Raw genomic sequence first — 14,135 nt, 5'->3', positions numbered from 1 at the left:
TCACCGGATTAAAATACCAGAAGTAGAGAAACAGTCAATACAGTTCCTTTTATTTCATTCATAAGTAAAGAAGGAAGTTAAATTAAGTACAGTAACTTTAAATAATCCTCAATAACACTGGATTTGTCACTGTCTTCGTAATTGTCACATATTTATTGTTCAAACTGTATCACATGATTGATAATGAAAAAAAAACATCACTTTAAATACCTGACAATCACTTTTCACAATTGTATCTATAACGCCATACTATTGTTTTTCAAGACACTGTGAGGCAAATCAGAGAAATCCTGAGCACTAAAAATCTGGCACAGAATCTGGAAAAACTGAACTATAACACCAACACTAGGAAAAGATAAATCCCACACTATTAACTGGATTATAAAACCCAACAGATACAATCAATGTACGATCCAGAAGAGATGAAATCACATCAGTCCTTGTAGGTACTGTACAGAGAATAAACGTTGTCATTTATGCAGATATGCATCAAGCCAGAGGTCGCCTGAGTGTTTCAGTGACCTGAAAAGAAAATGATAACAAAAATACACACACATATCAGACCAGCAGCTCTTTATTAATCTTGTTCTGCAAGGGATTTATATTAAAATTTCATCTCAGTTTGTCTTCATTACTCAGTCAGTTGCCCTTTAGGTTCATTCCTTTGTTTTGTCAGACTGAATATTGTCTTCTTTTTTTTTGACAACCTCACCTTGTCTAATCATGGCAGTAAATAAAACTATAATAATATTACTATTATTTTTGGACTTACCTGAAAACATCAGCGAAGCCCTGCCACAATGTCTTCACCTGGTAAGGAATCCCATGTTTCTCACACAGTGCACGGACCAGCGGGGCCACCAGGTGGTAGTTGTGGCGCGGCATTGTTGGAAACAAACTCCAGAGACAAAAAGAACAGAAGGCGTCCATCAGCATAAAAGGTGTCTCAACAATTGTGTTTTAAATTTACATACATAATATTAACAATGTGAAGAAAATACTTTTAAGTACAGTGAAACATGTTTCACCCCAAATAATACTGCAAACAAGAACTTCAATTGACTTTTTACAACAACACAGAAATGTCAACTCCATCACCCCATTTTCATTTCACTGGAAATAAAAAAAGATTTTACTTGTAATGAATGAAAAGCAGAATTTACATCGGTTTAAAACATACAAAGTCTGGCCCTATAAATATAAATAAATGTTATTTCTTGAAGGCTCTGAGAAGTCTCGAGTCGCTATTCTCTGGAATTGTGACCCAACTTGGACTCACGTGCTAATGACTTGGACTTAGACTCTGACTAAAGAATTTATGAAATCGGACTTAAGCATTAAAGAAATAGGACTCGGAAGTTTCTGACTACTTTTATGTGTTATAGGAAGCGATGGACTACAAGCTGGATCCTTAATTTTTTTTAACTGACAGAACTCAGAGAATAAGGGTGAATGGATGCATTTCAGAAGAATTAAGCACATAAACAGGGTCCCCTCAGGGCTGTGTCCTTCTCCGCTATTCTATATTCTCTATACTTAATGACTGTTGCAGCCGTTGAGACAACAGATTAATTTTAAAGTTCACAGACAACTCTGTCATAGTCAGTCTTCTTCATGTTGGTGAAAACAGTCATGGTCCTACTGTTGATGATGTCGGTGTGACCGTGCATTACTTGAACTGAATGTAACAAAAAGTAAGGACATGAGTATTGATTTTAGGCACAAGCCATCAACCCCTGAGTAGTATCATCAAGGGACAGGTGGTAGACTTTGTCCCTTGATGGGGGTGGTAGACGTTGTGGTCTATACCCCCACCCCATCTCCTTTTGAATTGTATGACTATGCTGTTTTTCATGTATTGTACCTTGCAGAAAAACTAATTGCCCACCGGGGACAAAAACTAAAGTTGAAAGTTGAAGCTGAGTCCTGGACTGAAGTCTGTTTTGAGTCACTATCCTCTGGACTTGTGACTTGACTCAAACTCATGTAATCATTGAGTTTGAACACTGGTAACTTAAAGGTCCAATATAGCTAGAGTACCCAAGTTGGTTACTCGCAAAAACAACTGAAACACAGCCTGTAAAGTGATCGCGACTGGTCCTGGCTAACACAGCTGGAGAGGACAGCAAGGTAATGTTATATTCAGCGGTTGCTACCATAACTCTAAGCCGAGGAAGTGTGTCTGTTCGTTGGGTACAGAGCTCTGACTGAGCACAGGCTTTGATGATGGTCAATATAGCCAGCATCTAACATTAGCTACTCAGCTGTGCAATGAAAATGTGTGGCTATATGAGAAAAGCGTCTGGCAACACTGTTGTGGATGCTGCGTGAACTTCTATTCTGGGGAGGAGGGGGCGGGGGAGACAACTCTCTCCAGTATTTTGAATTTGTACTGCAGTAACTATTTAAACACTAGCTGTCAGTATTACATATTGCACCTTTAACTCCGACTGAACAGTTGGTGACTCAAACACTGTGCTGAGTAAAATATTGAAATTATTTTGTACAAAGTACTCATCTCCACCATCTCCAATAATTAGAAATTTCGGAAACGTTTGATGGACTTTTACTACCTTTTTTATCTAAACATTTTTTATTTCTCACATTAATTTCCGGAGCTTTGTGTCTGTTTTTTCACACAAACTTTTGAAATGGTAAACACATGTTATTCTTAGACTCAACCATTCACTCACTGGTGTTCGATTTGAAAGTTGAGGTGTCCGCTGAACCAGTCGTTGAAGAGGGACTGCTCTATATTACAGGTGGCTTGTAACTAAAGTAGAGGACAAGACAAAAGATTAGGTGACACATGAACATCACAGGGGCTGACTGTGGACTGTTTCCTAATAAACCAGGTACCTGCATGGACAGCCAGTCCTGGTTCTTCTCGTGGTCGATGTTCATGGGCAGATGACTCATCTGAGTCACCCACACAAACCCGTGACTCTCCAAAAACCTGTCATTCATAACAACACAACACCTTGGTCTTTATAAAGGGTTTGTACATTGAAACTAATGAGATTATTTAAGTTAGTATGTAAGTAATTCACTGATGTTAAAGGGGTGATAGAATGGTTACATAGAGTAGTTCACCCTGTTCCTTAAGGTGTCTTGTAACATTATTTGGGCAGAAAATTGCCCTGGTGTTGTTATATTGGTCCTGATGGTACCCTGTTATTTGGGCCTGGGTTGTAACGAGAGGTTTTCTGCCTTATATGGTCTTCTTATGAATATTTGGATGAGCTGTGCACGGATTGGTTGAGCGAAGCACACACACACACACACACACACACACACACACACACACACACACACACACACACACACACACACACACACACAGTGGAGACGAGACAACAGAGGTTTGTACTACTAAGCAAGATTTGCCGTTATCGAGGTAACTTCAAGTTTAGCCCATGTTTTCTGTATCATGACGGTGGATCAGTTGTTACCGGGTTCAATCACCGTGGTAACTTACGCTGAACGCCTAACCTGGTCGGGAGCAGGTTAAGTTGGAGATCAGAGATCGACTGGTGTAAAAGCACCGCCTACTGACCAATAAATACTGGATTTATAACAGCGTCACAGTTCTTAGAAGATCCAGTGGAGCCAGAGACTGAATGGGTGGAGCTTGGTGAGTAAATTTTAAAAAAGCTTGGTGAGTGGAGTTATATATTTTTTTGCCCTCATGACCACTTCCCACTTTCAGGGTTGCAACTTAAATAAAAGGCTAAAGCAATGACAGTTTATGGAAAGGTCAAGTGTTATTATAGTCAGATCTTGTGCCTGACAGATGGGAAGTGATATTGATACGTATTGTGATTTACACATTTAAAACATCAGCTTTTTTGCCAGCTTTCCTTCCTGTTATAGTAAGCAGCAACTGTATTGAGTTTTTCTTGTAAAACCCATAGACCGTTAAAGAAGTGGATCAACAGATCCCGTTGTTCAGGACAGAGGTTAGTGAAGGAAAATAGAAGCACTTTTCCGGTGATAGCTGAGCATTACAAGTGAGCTTGACGACGTAGATGTGACGTGGACAACGTGTCTAAACTGTGTGTCGGATTTCATGAGCTCTGTGGCAGCGGCCGGTGCCTGAGTTGCTGCATCCCTGCCCAGCCTGTTCTTTCACAGACCTTGAGTACACTTTCGGCATAACTATAGTGCATTTACAGTTTTAATTTCATCACAGCATGTATATCACAGCTACCCTAAGGTCTTACAAAGCAAACACTTTTGTCCGATTTCAATTCAATGCATTTTTGGGAATATGAGGGGTCTCCTTAGGAGGAGCTGCTAGCTATAGCTGCTAGCTATAGCATATTCTTCCCTTTCCCAGAGCCTTGTGCTATCTCGCCCCTCTCCTCTCTCCTCCTATCGCTTCCTGCAGATGTTTCTGGCTGTGGAGCTCTGGAGTCTGGATCTGTGGTTGGAGTCACCTGCTGCCTCCATGTTCCTGCTCGACACCCTCCGCTACAATTCTCCATGTCTCTTCATGAGGTGTCTTCTCCATGAAGTGTTTAGGATCATTATCCATTTGTAAAAGCAATCCTCTCTTTAACCTTTTTTTTCACAGATGGCATCAAGTTAGTGTCCAAAATTTGCTAAAATTTTATTGAATCCTTTTTCCTTTGTGAAATGTTCCCTGTGCCACTGGCTGCAATACAACCCCAAAGCATGATTGATCCACTCCCCCATGCTTAACAGTTAGAAAGAGGTTCTTTTCCTTAAATTCTGTGCCCTTTCTTCTCTAAACGTACTGTACCTTTGCTCATTCCGGCCAAAAAGTTATATTTTAACCTCATCGGTCCACAGAACTTGTTTCCACAACGCATCAGGCTTGTCTATATGTTCATTTGCAAACTTCAAACGCTGATTTTTGTGGTGAGGAGGTAGAAGAAGTTTTCTTCTGATGACTCTTCCATGAAGACCATGTTTGTACGAGTATCTCTTTATAGTGGAATGGTGGACCAGAACTTCGGTGTCTGCCAGGTCTTTCTGGATGGATTGTGCAGTCAAACGTGGGTTTTGAATTGCTTTTCTCACAATCCTGCGAGCTGTTCTGTCTTACATTTTTCATGATCTTCCAGATCTTTCTTTAACTTCCACTGTTCCTGATGACTGCCATTTCTTAATTACATTCTGAACAGAGGATATTAGCATCTGAAAATGCTTTGCTATCTTCTTATAGCCTTCTCCTGCTTTATGAGCATTAACTATTTTCAGTTTCAGTTTTCTAGACAACTACTTAGAAGAACCCATGGTGCTGGTTGTTGGGGCAAGGTCAGATGAGTCTGGGCAATTAAAACCTTAAGATTGACATCACCTGGTCTTTCCAGACGATGATTGAGAACCATCCATGACACTGTCAGGTCTCAGCTTTCCAAAGGGGGCGGTGCATGCTATAAACTCTGCAGGGTGCCCAAACTTTTGCAGGTGCCAGTTTTTTGTTTTCTGTTATTTTGAGAGTGTAAAGGATGGAAATAAAATCTAACTTTTTGTGACATATTATACAATACGATTTTTCCATCTTTTCTTGGCTTCTTTATGCACATTAATACAAATTTTTACCTGGGGTGCCCAAACTTTCGAGCCCCACTGTATATGACATCTACCCTAAGGTCTTACAAAGATAACTCTTTTGTCCGATTTTAATTTAATGCATTTTTGTAAATTTCAGAGGTTTTGTTAGGAGGAAGCTAGCTACATCTTATTGGTCCACCCAGCTCACCGTGGCAATGAGACTAGCGGACAAGAGGTGTATATTTCCCCTATTGTTTGTTTAAATAACTAAAGACAAATATCCATTATAAGAAACTGGAACCTGTAGTAAGAGATTGTGGGCTTAACAAGCTCGCTGACCGCGCTCTCACTCACACATATCGGCCATTTAGTGGGAAAAGCAGCAAGCTGCAGGCCCTGGAGCTCTGTCAGGGCAGCGGTGTTTGGTAGTCCAATACGCCAGAAACGGTGACTTTGCGTGGGTATGGATTAGCCATACATTTTTGTAAAACAGCAAATATATTTGAACTCTACATAGTTGATTTCTTGCATAAAAAAGTCTCAGAAGTGACTTTAGTGATGATAGAGCAGACGAACAATGTCAACAATTTCTGAGATCTGTGCATCCTATTCAGAAGACTACCTGATCTCAGATCAGTGGTGTAGCCTATGTAAATTTCAGGGTGTGGCAAAGATAGAGACCAGAGCCAAATAAGGAGGAGCCACATTGTTGACCTCATAGTTGATGTGGCTCGTTGAGTTCTGCCCGTTTTCAGAGGCATTTTTAAATTGTGAGATTTTCAGAGGACAGAGGTGTCAATGGGATTTTAAAAAACTATGTATGCCCTATTTACCCACCAAACTGTTGTTATAACTATTAACTATGACAAAGGTAAAATCTGTTTTGCATTCTATTACCCCTTTAATCCCTCTCCATCATAACTTTCTTCTATTCAGCTCTTTACTGTAAGTTGCAGTAACAATGACTGAGTAGCCTTGTGTGAGAGAGCAATGGGAGAAAGAGAGAGAGAGAGAGAGAGAGAGATTGTGTGTGTGTGTGTGTGTGTGTGTGTGTTTGTGTGTGTGTGTGTGTGTGTGTGTGTGTGAGTGTGTGTGTGAGTGTGTGTGGTTTGATGGCAGTATACTATGATGGTACTGTAAGTGTGTGTCAGGGTTGTTACCTGACAAGGCTGATGAACACCACTGAGCCAAACAGGCCAAACATGGGTATAGAACAGCACAGGTAGCGTAGGTAGTAAGATGAAGACCAAGCCAGATCCTTCACAGGAAAGGAAGGTAATATGACTCCCTGAAACTCATCTCTTATTTTTACTTAGCCTACATGTGACCTGACAAATCTTAAAGGTCCCATGACATGGTGCTTTTTGGATGCTTTTATATAGGCCTTAGTGGTCCCCTAATACTGTTCCTGAAGCCTCTTTCCTGAAATTGGTGCTGAATAACTGCCACTACAGCCAGTCCCACAATGAGCTTTCCTTAGGACGTGCCATTTCTGTGTCCAAATTCTCTTGGCGGGCAAAAAAGAGAAAGGCGCGGTAGATCGGCCCATCTGAGCTTTCATTTTCTCAAAGGCAGCACAGGATACCCAGGGCTCGGTTTACACCTATCACCATTTCTAGCCACTGCGATACCAGGCTGGGGGAACACATTGATTTTAAAAAACCTGATGAAGTGAAATTTTCATGCCATGGGACCTTTAATATAATCTGCAATGTAACACTCAGAAGATAGCATCTTACCACCCAATCGCGGCGGGATATCATGGTGTGCATTATTTGAATGTGGAAGTAAACTGGAATGAGAAGCGGTGGTCCAACTAAAAGAAGGAAAAGAAAACAATTATTCCTGTGAAGTTTTCATAGTTCCACTCTTTTAAATGACTCCAAGAAACATACTGAGAAAGAAGTACTTGTGTTGGTGTTGATAGGGCATATTTTTGATCTTTTTTATGCCATACTGCAACAGAGAGAAATACAGAGTTAGAATTAGGTGAAATTAGGTGAAATTAGCTGGTGAAAGATTTAATACTATATATGTTTAAGAACTGTTTTTGGAAATCAGTTACTTGCCTCCACTGGTTGAGTTGCTCCAACTACGAAGACGTGCAACATGTTGACATCAGGGTCCTTACTGAAGATGTTGGGTTTAGCGTGATGCTGAAAATGCCGGTGATTCCACCAGTTGGCAGACGCTCCCTGAAAAAACAACATTTAATGTCTGTGCAAAATTTCAGAAATAAATATGATTATGAAACGATTGAGAATACCAATGTTAGAATAATTTCATTATCAAGAATAGACAGAGACCACTGAAGTTAAGTCATTTTTACTTGTGAACACAAAGAGAAAGTTACCACACTACAGAATAATACAGAAAATGCCTGACTGGAAGCTCTCTACAGCCGCTTATTTCTACAAAGTGGATGTTGATAAAAAGTCCTAACAAAGTCAATGTTGTCAGTTTATCTCATTCAGTCTGGGAATCTCCTCTGTCTGCTCTGCCCCCAGAGACATCCTGTGCCTTTCACAAGGACAGACGATGGCTCCATGGTTATCTTGTTTAGACTGATCAGTGTACGTTGGTATTCTAAGCAGTTTTAATAATAATCAGAAAAAAAAAGTATGTAACATTATTTTTCTAACAACCATTTACCTTCAAATGACCAATGATAAACTTGTGCACCAAGTGATTCCACCTGGACTTCTTGAAGACAGACAGGTGGCCAAAGTCATGCTGCAGCCATCCAGACTGCAACTACAGAAGATGAAGAGAAACCGGCATTGACTTACAGTTCGTCAACACCAACAGCAGATAATGATGTTCGAATCACCTGAGCAGTTGCTAGCATGACGGCGCTCAGAAGGGTCAGAGTCCAGCTAGTTCCCCAGACCCAGATGATCAGCCAGGCAAGGGCCTCCAGCAGAAGGATGTGTCCCAGGTGGAGGCAGAAGAACAAAGGCCGAGCTCGAAATAGACCCTCACTCTCCACCTGCGCACGTAAAGTATGGAAATCCTGTATGATGGCTGCCTGAGAGCAGAGAAGAAGAAATAGACAAGCTCAAAATAAAAACCAAGGCATTAAGGCCGTTTGAGTTACCTAACAGCATTTAACAGCTAATGAAACATGAGTGTCCAGATTCTCAGATATGCCTGGACACTGTAAGACTCATGAATAAAAGATCTGTAAATGGTCTGACCTACTCCTTTTCCTCAGGTGTTTCTGTACTTGGGATCCATTCTGCCAGGTTGTCCCACTGACACTAAAGCTGCTACGCAATTAATAAGATATTTCTTATTTGAGGAGTCTGAGACGGAGCTCACATTTTTGTTTCGGTCCTGGCTGGGCTCTGTCGCTGCCAGCTCTCCAATCTGCAGCGGCTTCAGAAACTTTTTCACAAACTTTAAGTCTGGATGAAAAGCAGTGAATGCCTCCTGTAAAACAGAAATGAAGGATCCTGTCAGTGATGCAGTAAACAAAACAAATTTCTGGATTTCATTTCATACTTTTCTCTGATATATGATTGATTAAAAACTGTTCTTTAAATGAAACCATGACAAGTAGGCCCTACTAAACACTGCTTTCAATCACAGTACAGTGGCAGACTCAAATGTACGACTTGGACTGGGAATCACGGTGAAGTAGATTTATTGTTCCAAGAACAATACAGGCAAAGGTACAAAAGGAGCAGGCAGGAAAACAGGCAAAAGTCCAACAAACAAACACTTTGGAAAACGCTGGAGAGATTGACAAAACATACAGCTACAATCTGGCAATGGTGAGTGGGGGTGTGGCCTTGACCAACTGCCACTTTGCTCATTTTAAAGCCATGATGTCTCTCTCTCATGGGTGGGCCAAATTCTCTGGGCGGGCAAAGCAGATAAAGGGGACGTAAACTTGCCCCTTATGACCTCATAAGGAGCAAGATTCAAGATCAGCCTATTTGAGCTTTCATGTTCTCAAAGGCAGAGAAGGATACCCAGGGCTCGGTTCATACCTATCACCATTTCTAACCACTGGGGGACCATAGGCAGGCTGGGGGAACGCATATTAATGTTAAAAAAACTCATAAATTGTCATGACATAGGACCTTCAACAATGTGCTGGATTTTAAAAGCGTAGCATATGTTCCTTTTAGTCTCAAATAGAGATATAACAACTCTCATTAGAGAACTAAATCGGGATCTTCAAAATTATTCAATTTGGTTTCAGACAAATCAGTTAAAAATGTTTACTCCAAAAGTTTTATCAACTTGCTTTAGGTATTCTGATTGACAATAAATTCTCTTAGAGAGAGCAGCTTGGTTTTGAGACTTTGTGCACAAACAATGTTTGTTAACATTGTATCATAGCTTAATTTATCCTTATTTACAATACTGCAATATTGTGTGGGCAAGGACCTTTACTACATATCTGTCCAAAACATTGTCGCTACAGAAAAACGTTCATTAGATTAGCAACCTTCTTCAGCTGTTACACCAAGTGCAACACTCCATTTTAAGTTGCAGTTTTGACTATTTTTGACATTAACAAGCTTCAAACCTGTATATTTCGGTTTAAAACAAAATTTAAAAAACAGATTTACCTTATAGCTTTAGATATAAATTTTCTAATAATTGACATTTTCATTATTATCCAACTAGACAGGCTAAGAATCTTCATCTGCCCTTGTACAAAAATCACGGAGATGGTTCTCTATGAAATGTTTGAGTTATTTCTTTGAATGAAGATTTACATTTAATGGATTCTTCTGTGTCATTATCTAGTAATAAACATAGACGTAGAAATACGCTGCTGTGGCTGGGTTAGCTCAGTTGGTAAAGCAGGTGCAAATATAGGTTCAATGCTTAACGATGCGGGCGCGGGTTCGACTCCAACCTGAGGCCCTTTGCCACATGTCATACACTTTCTCTCTCCCCTTTCATGTCTTCATCTGTCCTGTGAAATTAAAGGCCTAAAATGCCTATATGTATGTATAATCTGCCAGTTATGCTACGAAGGAAAGTGTGTTTGTGTGTGTGCCTATTTGTAGGGTAAGACTGAGGACATGAAACAAGACCATGGACTGTACAAATGGTAATATACAGTCTGTGAACAAACCATTTTTACATGGCTTTAAATAAAGTGTAAATATTCATTCCACAGTCTAAATTCTATTAATTTACTTACTTTATTTTCCAGTAAGCACAAAGCAAGGTCATGGTTAATTGGTTTCATTCAGACCAACTGTGTATGACTGTGAACATAGTATGTGTGTATGTATGACATATCACGCCCCTAACACTGTAATAGGCAACTTATTGAAGGTAACACAATTAGCATTCACTTTAAACATCTGCTTACCATAACCACAATACCACACACACACACACACACACACACACACACACACACACACACCACACACACACAACACACTTTCCAAACCAACCGTATCGAGGGAATTTGCAGCTTGGAGCTGATCAATAACCAGATAGATATGGTTGACAAGTTACAACCATGTAACAAAGGGATATGATATTTTGTAATTTAAACAGCTTCACTAAATGTGACAAGGTTTAGTACTGTGGCCACCCAGCAAGAAGTTTCTGGGTTCTGGGCCTTTCTGTGTGGAGTTTGTATGTTTGCGTGTTTCCTCTGAGTGCTCTGGTTTCCCACCATCAAAAAACAGTTTTCCAGTCAGTGCCCTTGATCAAGGCACTGAGGCTCAGATCTGGAGTTTGTCCCCAGGCTATAAAGGCCTTCCCGCTGCTACCTTGAGGGATGGGTTAAATGCAGACAATACATTTTGCTACATGCGTGAAAATAAAGTACCTTTACCTTTACAAATTACTTTCAACGTAGCACTTGCACGGAAAAACACATGCGCAGGCTAAATGGTAGAGTATACATATGACAATAAAAAAGATATTTAACAACATTGCTTATTTGTGACAATCACGTAGCGACAGTAATCATAACTAGCTAGGAACCATGTTTCACTTATGGCGTTTTTCCATTACATGGTACCTGCTCGACTCGTGGCTGGTCGCCATGACCTAACGCAACACACACACAGAATGTCAAAAGTGTGTTGTTTTTGATTATCGACATGTAGATGTTGCCAATGCCAGAAGACAAATTAGTTTCAAAAAAAGCAAAAAAAAAAACAGCTAACGGCTAAACTACTTAAACAGTTAGTAAAGCAGGTTTGTTTTCTTTTTCTCATAATGGAAAACCAAAAAAGGCGAGTAGAGTCGAGACGAGTTGAGGAGGTACCATGCAGTGGAAAATCGCTATTACTTCTTAAGCAAACAAACAAACAACGTTGTTTGTCAACAACACGCTCACTTCCATTGCCGCTTATTTATTTGTGTTGTAGCTTTTGTTTTTGTAGTGAACCATCACGGCCCCCGTACACATGTATTTTTGTATTTCTTCAATGTACTTTGTTTTTTATGCTCTGTGGAAAAAATAAACTAAACTAAACGTATGTGAAATCTGAATCTAATCAATAACAACCCTAGCTGTCAGATAAATGTAGTAGGGTAAAAGTACAACATGGTGGTGGAGTAGAAGTATCAAGTATGAAACAGAAATGCTCAAGTAAGGGAGGCCTACCTCAGAAGTTATATTTATATTCAAGATAATAATAATAATAATAATAATAAAAAACATTATACCGTGGCATCCTCTCCAGCATAGTGGCTGATGACTCGAATCCCTCCTGGGTGTCTTTTGGTCCACTGTGTGATGTTGTAAACCTTTCGGTCGATCACCAGCCACTGGTCATTCCGGTTGCAGTGGCTCTGCACCTCCTCCCAGGTGTAGACACCAGCAGCTCGCCCGCTGATCGGCTCTCCTGGCTCAGTCAGCTGCCCTCCACCTCCCATCCTCACTGCTGTCTCTGGCCTGGGTCCACCTGCACACTAAAGGGCCAGTCAGCAACAAACTTTGACACCTGGATATGAAAAAGAAGGTGTGGTTGATGCCTCTTTAACAGTGTGCAGTCACAGACTGTGCAAAGGGAGCAGCACTCATACTATCGATGGTTGCAACACAAGTGAAGTCAGACAAAAAGCAGAGCAACATCCTCCCTAATAGGCCTAATTAATGATGAAATCCGACAACAAGGGGACTGTTGGTGAAGCAGGGCAGATTTCCACATGTGAGCATCATTTCTTTGTATCGACATACACCTTCAGTATAAGCGCCGAGTGCACATCCTCATGTTATAAAATAGCCTACTGGAAAGCTATAACCTGTAAGTGCCTTTTGTGCGACTATTTCTTTAACAGCAGTGCATGAGCAATACGTCGCGGTTTATGCGGTTATTGTGTAAAGTAGTATATAAAACAGACACATCAAACCACAGACCGTCTATCGATCAACGTATATTGATGTATATTGATTAGTGGGACAAACATCACAGATAGCGGGCAGCAGGCAGTAGCATATAGGCCCGCTAGGAAGATGAAAAATAGTTCACACTTACAGTATCCAGAATTAGGCTACTCTCCCCGGGTTTCAGTCACATTTACACGATGGCTCACGTTATTTGCTCTCGTTCCGTTCAGACTCATTTTAAATAGTGTCAAAAATCACCCTCTTGTCTTTCCTAAAATGTTCACGGACTCATTCACCCACTCATTCAGTTCAACTTCCGAGCCGATCATTCGAGGGTTTTTGGGCCAATCGGTGTACAGTATATCCTGGATCACCGACTGATGTGAAATAGGCTCAGCAAGCAGCTCTCCTGAATATCACACATCATCTGTGCGCTCACACGGAAACAGTCGCCTCTACCTAATCCTACTAGGCTATATCTTTTGACATTATGATGCAGTGATATCTATCCACGGCCATTCATTCTAGTAATTTTCTCTAGTGATATTCTCCAGTACACAGAGCCAGCACAGCCAGCAGTAATATAACTTCCATCTCTTATACATGTTTTTTACATCGTGAAAAAAGGAGGCTGGACAGTTTAGTGTGATATATTATTATATTTTAGATAATTGTTAACATATTATGAAATGAATGTGTTGCAGTTCTCTATTCCACCAGTAGATGTTGCAGATGTGTTCCTATAATCAGACACCTTCCTCATCATTTAACACCAAGGATGCAACAGCAGGTAGTGTTACATTGTTGTGTCTGTCATCATCCACAAATAAATGCAACTTTGTAATACAACCCAAATGTAATGTTTGATTACTAAGGATTTGCTCTTGGATGATGGAAAGCAACCATTAAAGTTTACGTTAGTTTAAGTGTTTTTATTGTTTTGTTGTCTTACCATATGTTTTCCATGATGGCTGGGTCATGCAGAGATTTTGCATCTGCATTCAATACATTCACCTCAGCAGTTACATCCATTCACCGCCCGGGGTCTCTGTCTGTCTGTCTGTCTGCTGCATACAGTCTATTGTGTCATTTCAGGGTCATGAATGCAATGCAGAAATTTGCAAATCAGCTCTTTTGGTCCTCAGCATATCAGACAGGATTATCCTCAAGCAGCGTGCAGCCTGTCTCCCTGTTTGTCCGCTTCTTTTGCCACAGCTTATCAGGGTGACAGAAGCGCTGCACATCTGACCCCAGCAGCTTTTCTAGGCTTTTCTTCAGTATCACAACC

At 40.6% G+C, this 14,135-nt stretch overlaps 1 protein-coding gene across 3 annotated transcripts; it reads right to left on the bottom strand.

The window, feature by feature from the left end:
• Positions 1-122: 122 nt before the first annotated feature.
• On the bottom strand, positions 123-13,255 carry fads2 (fatty acid desaturase 2). Of its 3 annotated transcripts, none has more exons than XM_032522238.1 (13): positions 12,996-13,255; positions 12,184-12,429; positions 8,845-8,955; positions 8,354-8,551; positions 8,176-8,277; positions 7,593-7,718; positions 7,419-7,479; positions 7,263-7,339; positions 6,684-6,781; positions 2,860-2,956; positions 2,694-2,773; positions 773-898; positions 123-522 (listed from the first exon to the last, which is right to left on the bottom strand). In XM_032522238.1, the coding sequence occupies exons 2-13, from the start codon at positions 12,391-12,393 to the stop codon at positions 471-473; spliced, it is 1,338 nt and encodes a 445-aa protein (XP_032378129.1). In that variant the 5' UTR covers positions 12,394-12,429; positions 12,996-13,255; the 3' UTR covers positions 123-470. The 3 variants fall into 3 exon arrangements, with proteins under 3 accessions (XP_032378129.1, XP_032378128.1, XP_032378130.1); XM_032522237.1 differs by having other exon boundaries at positions 12,184-12,461; positions 12,996-13,251; XM_032522239.1 differs by having other exon boundaries at positions 12,184-12,407; positions 12,996-13,228.
• Between the last annotated feature and the right edge of the window lie 880 nt (positions 13,256-14,135).

This window comes from Etheostoma spectabile, chromosome 8 (genome assembly GCF_008692095.1).
Source record: "Etheostoma spectabile isolate EspeVRDwgs_2016 chromosome 8, UIUC_Espe_1.0, whole genome shotgun sequence".
In the NCBI taxonomy this organism is placed as follows: domain Eukaryota; kingdom Metazoa; phylum Chordata; class Actinopteri; order Perciformes; family Percidae; genus Etheostoma; species Etheostoma spectabile.
The sequence above is the reverse complement of the archived record's forward strand: the minus strand, read 5'-3'. Positions and strand labels throughout refer to the sequence as shown.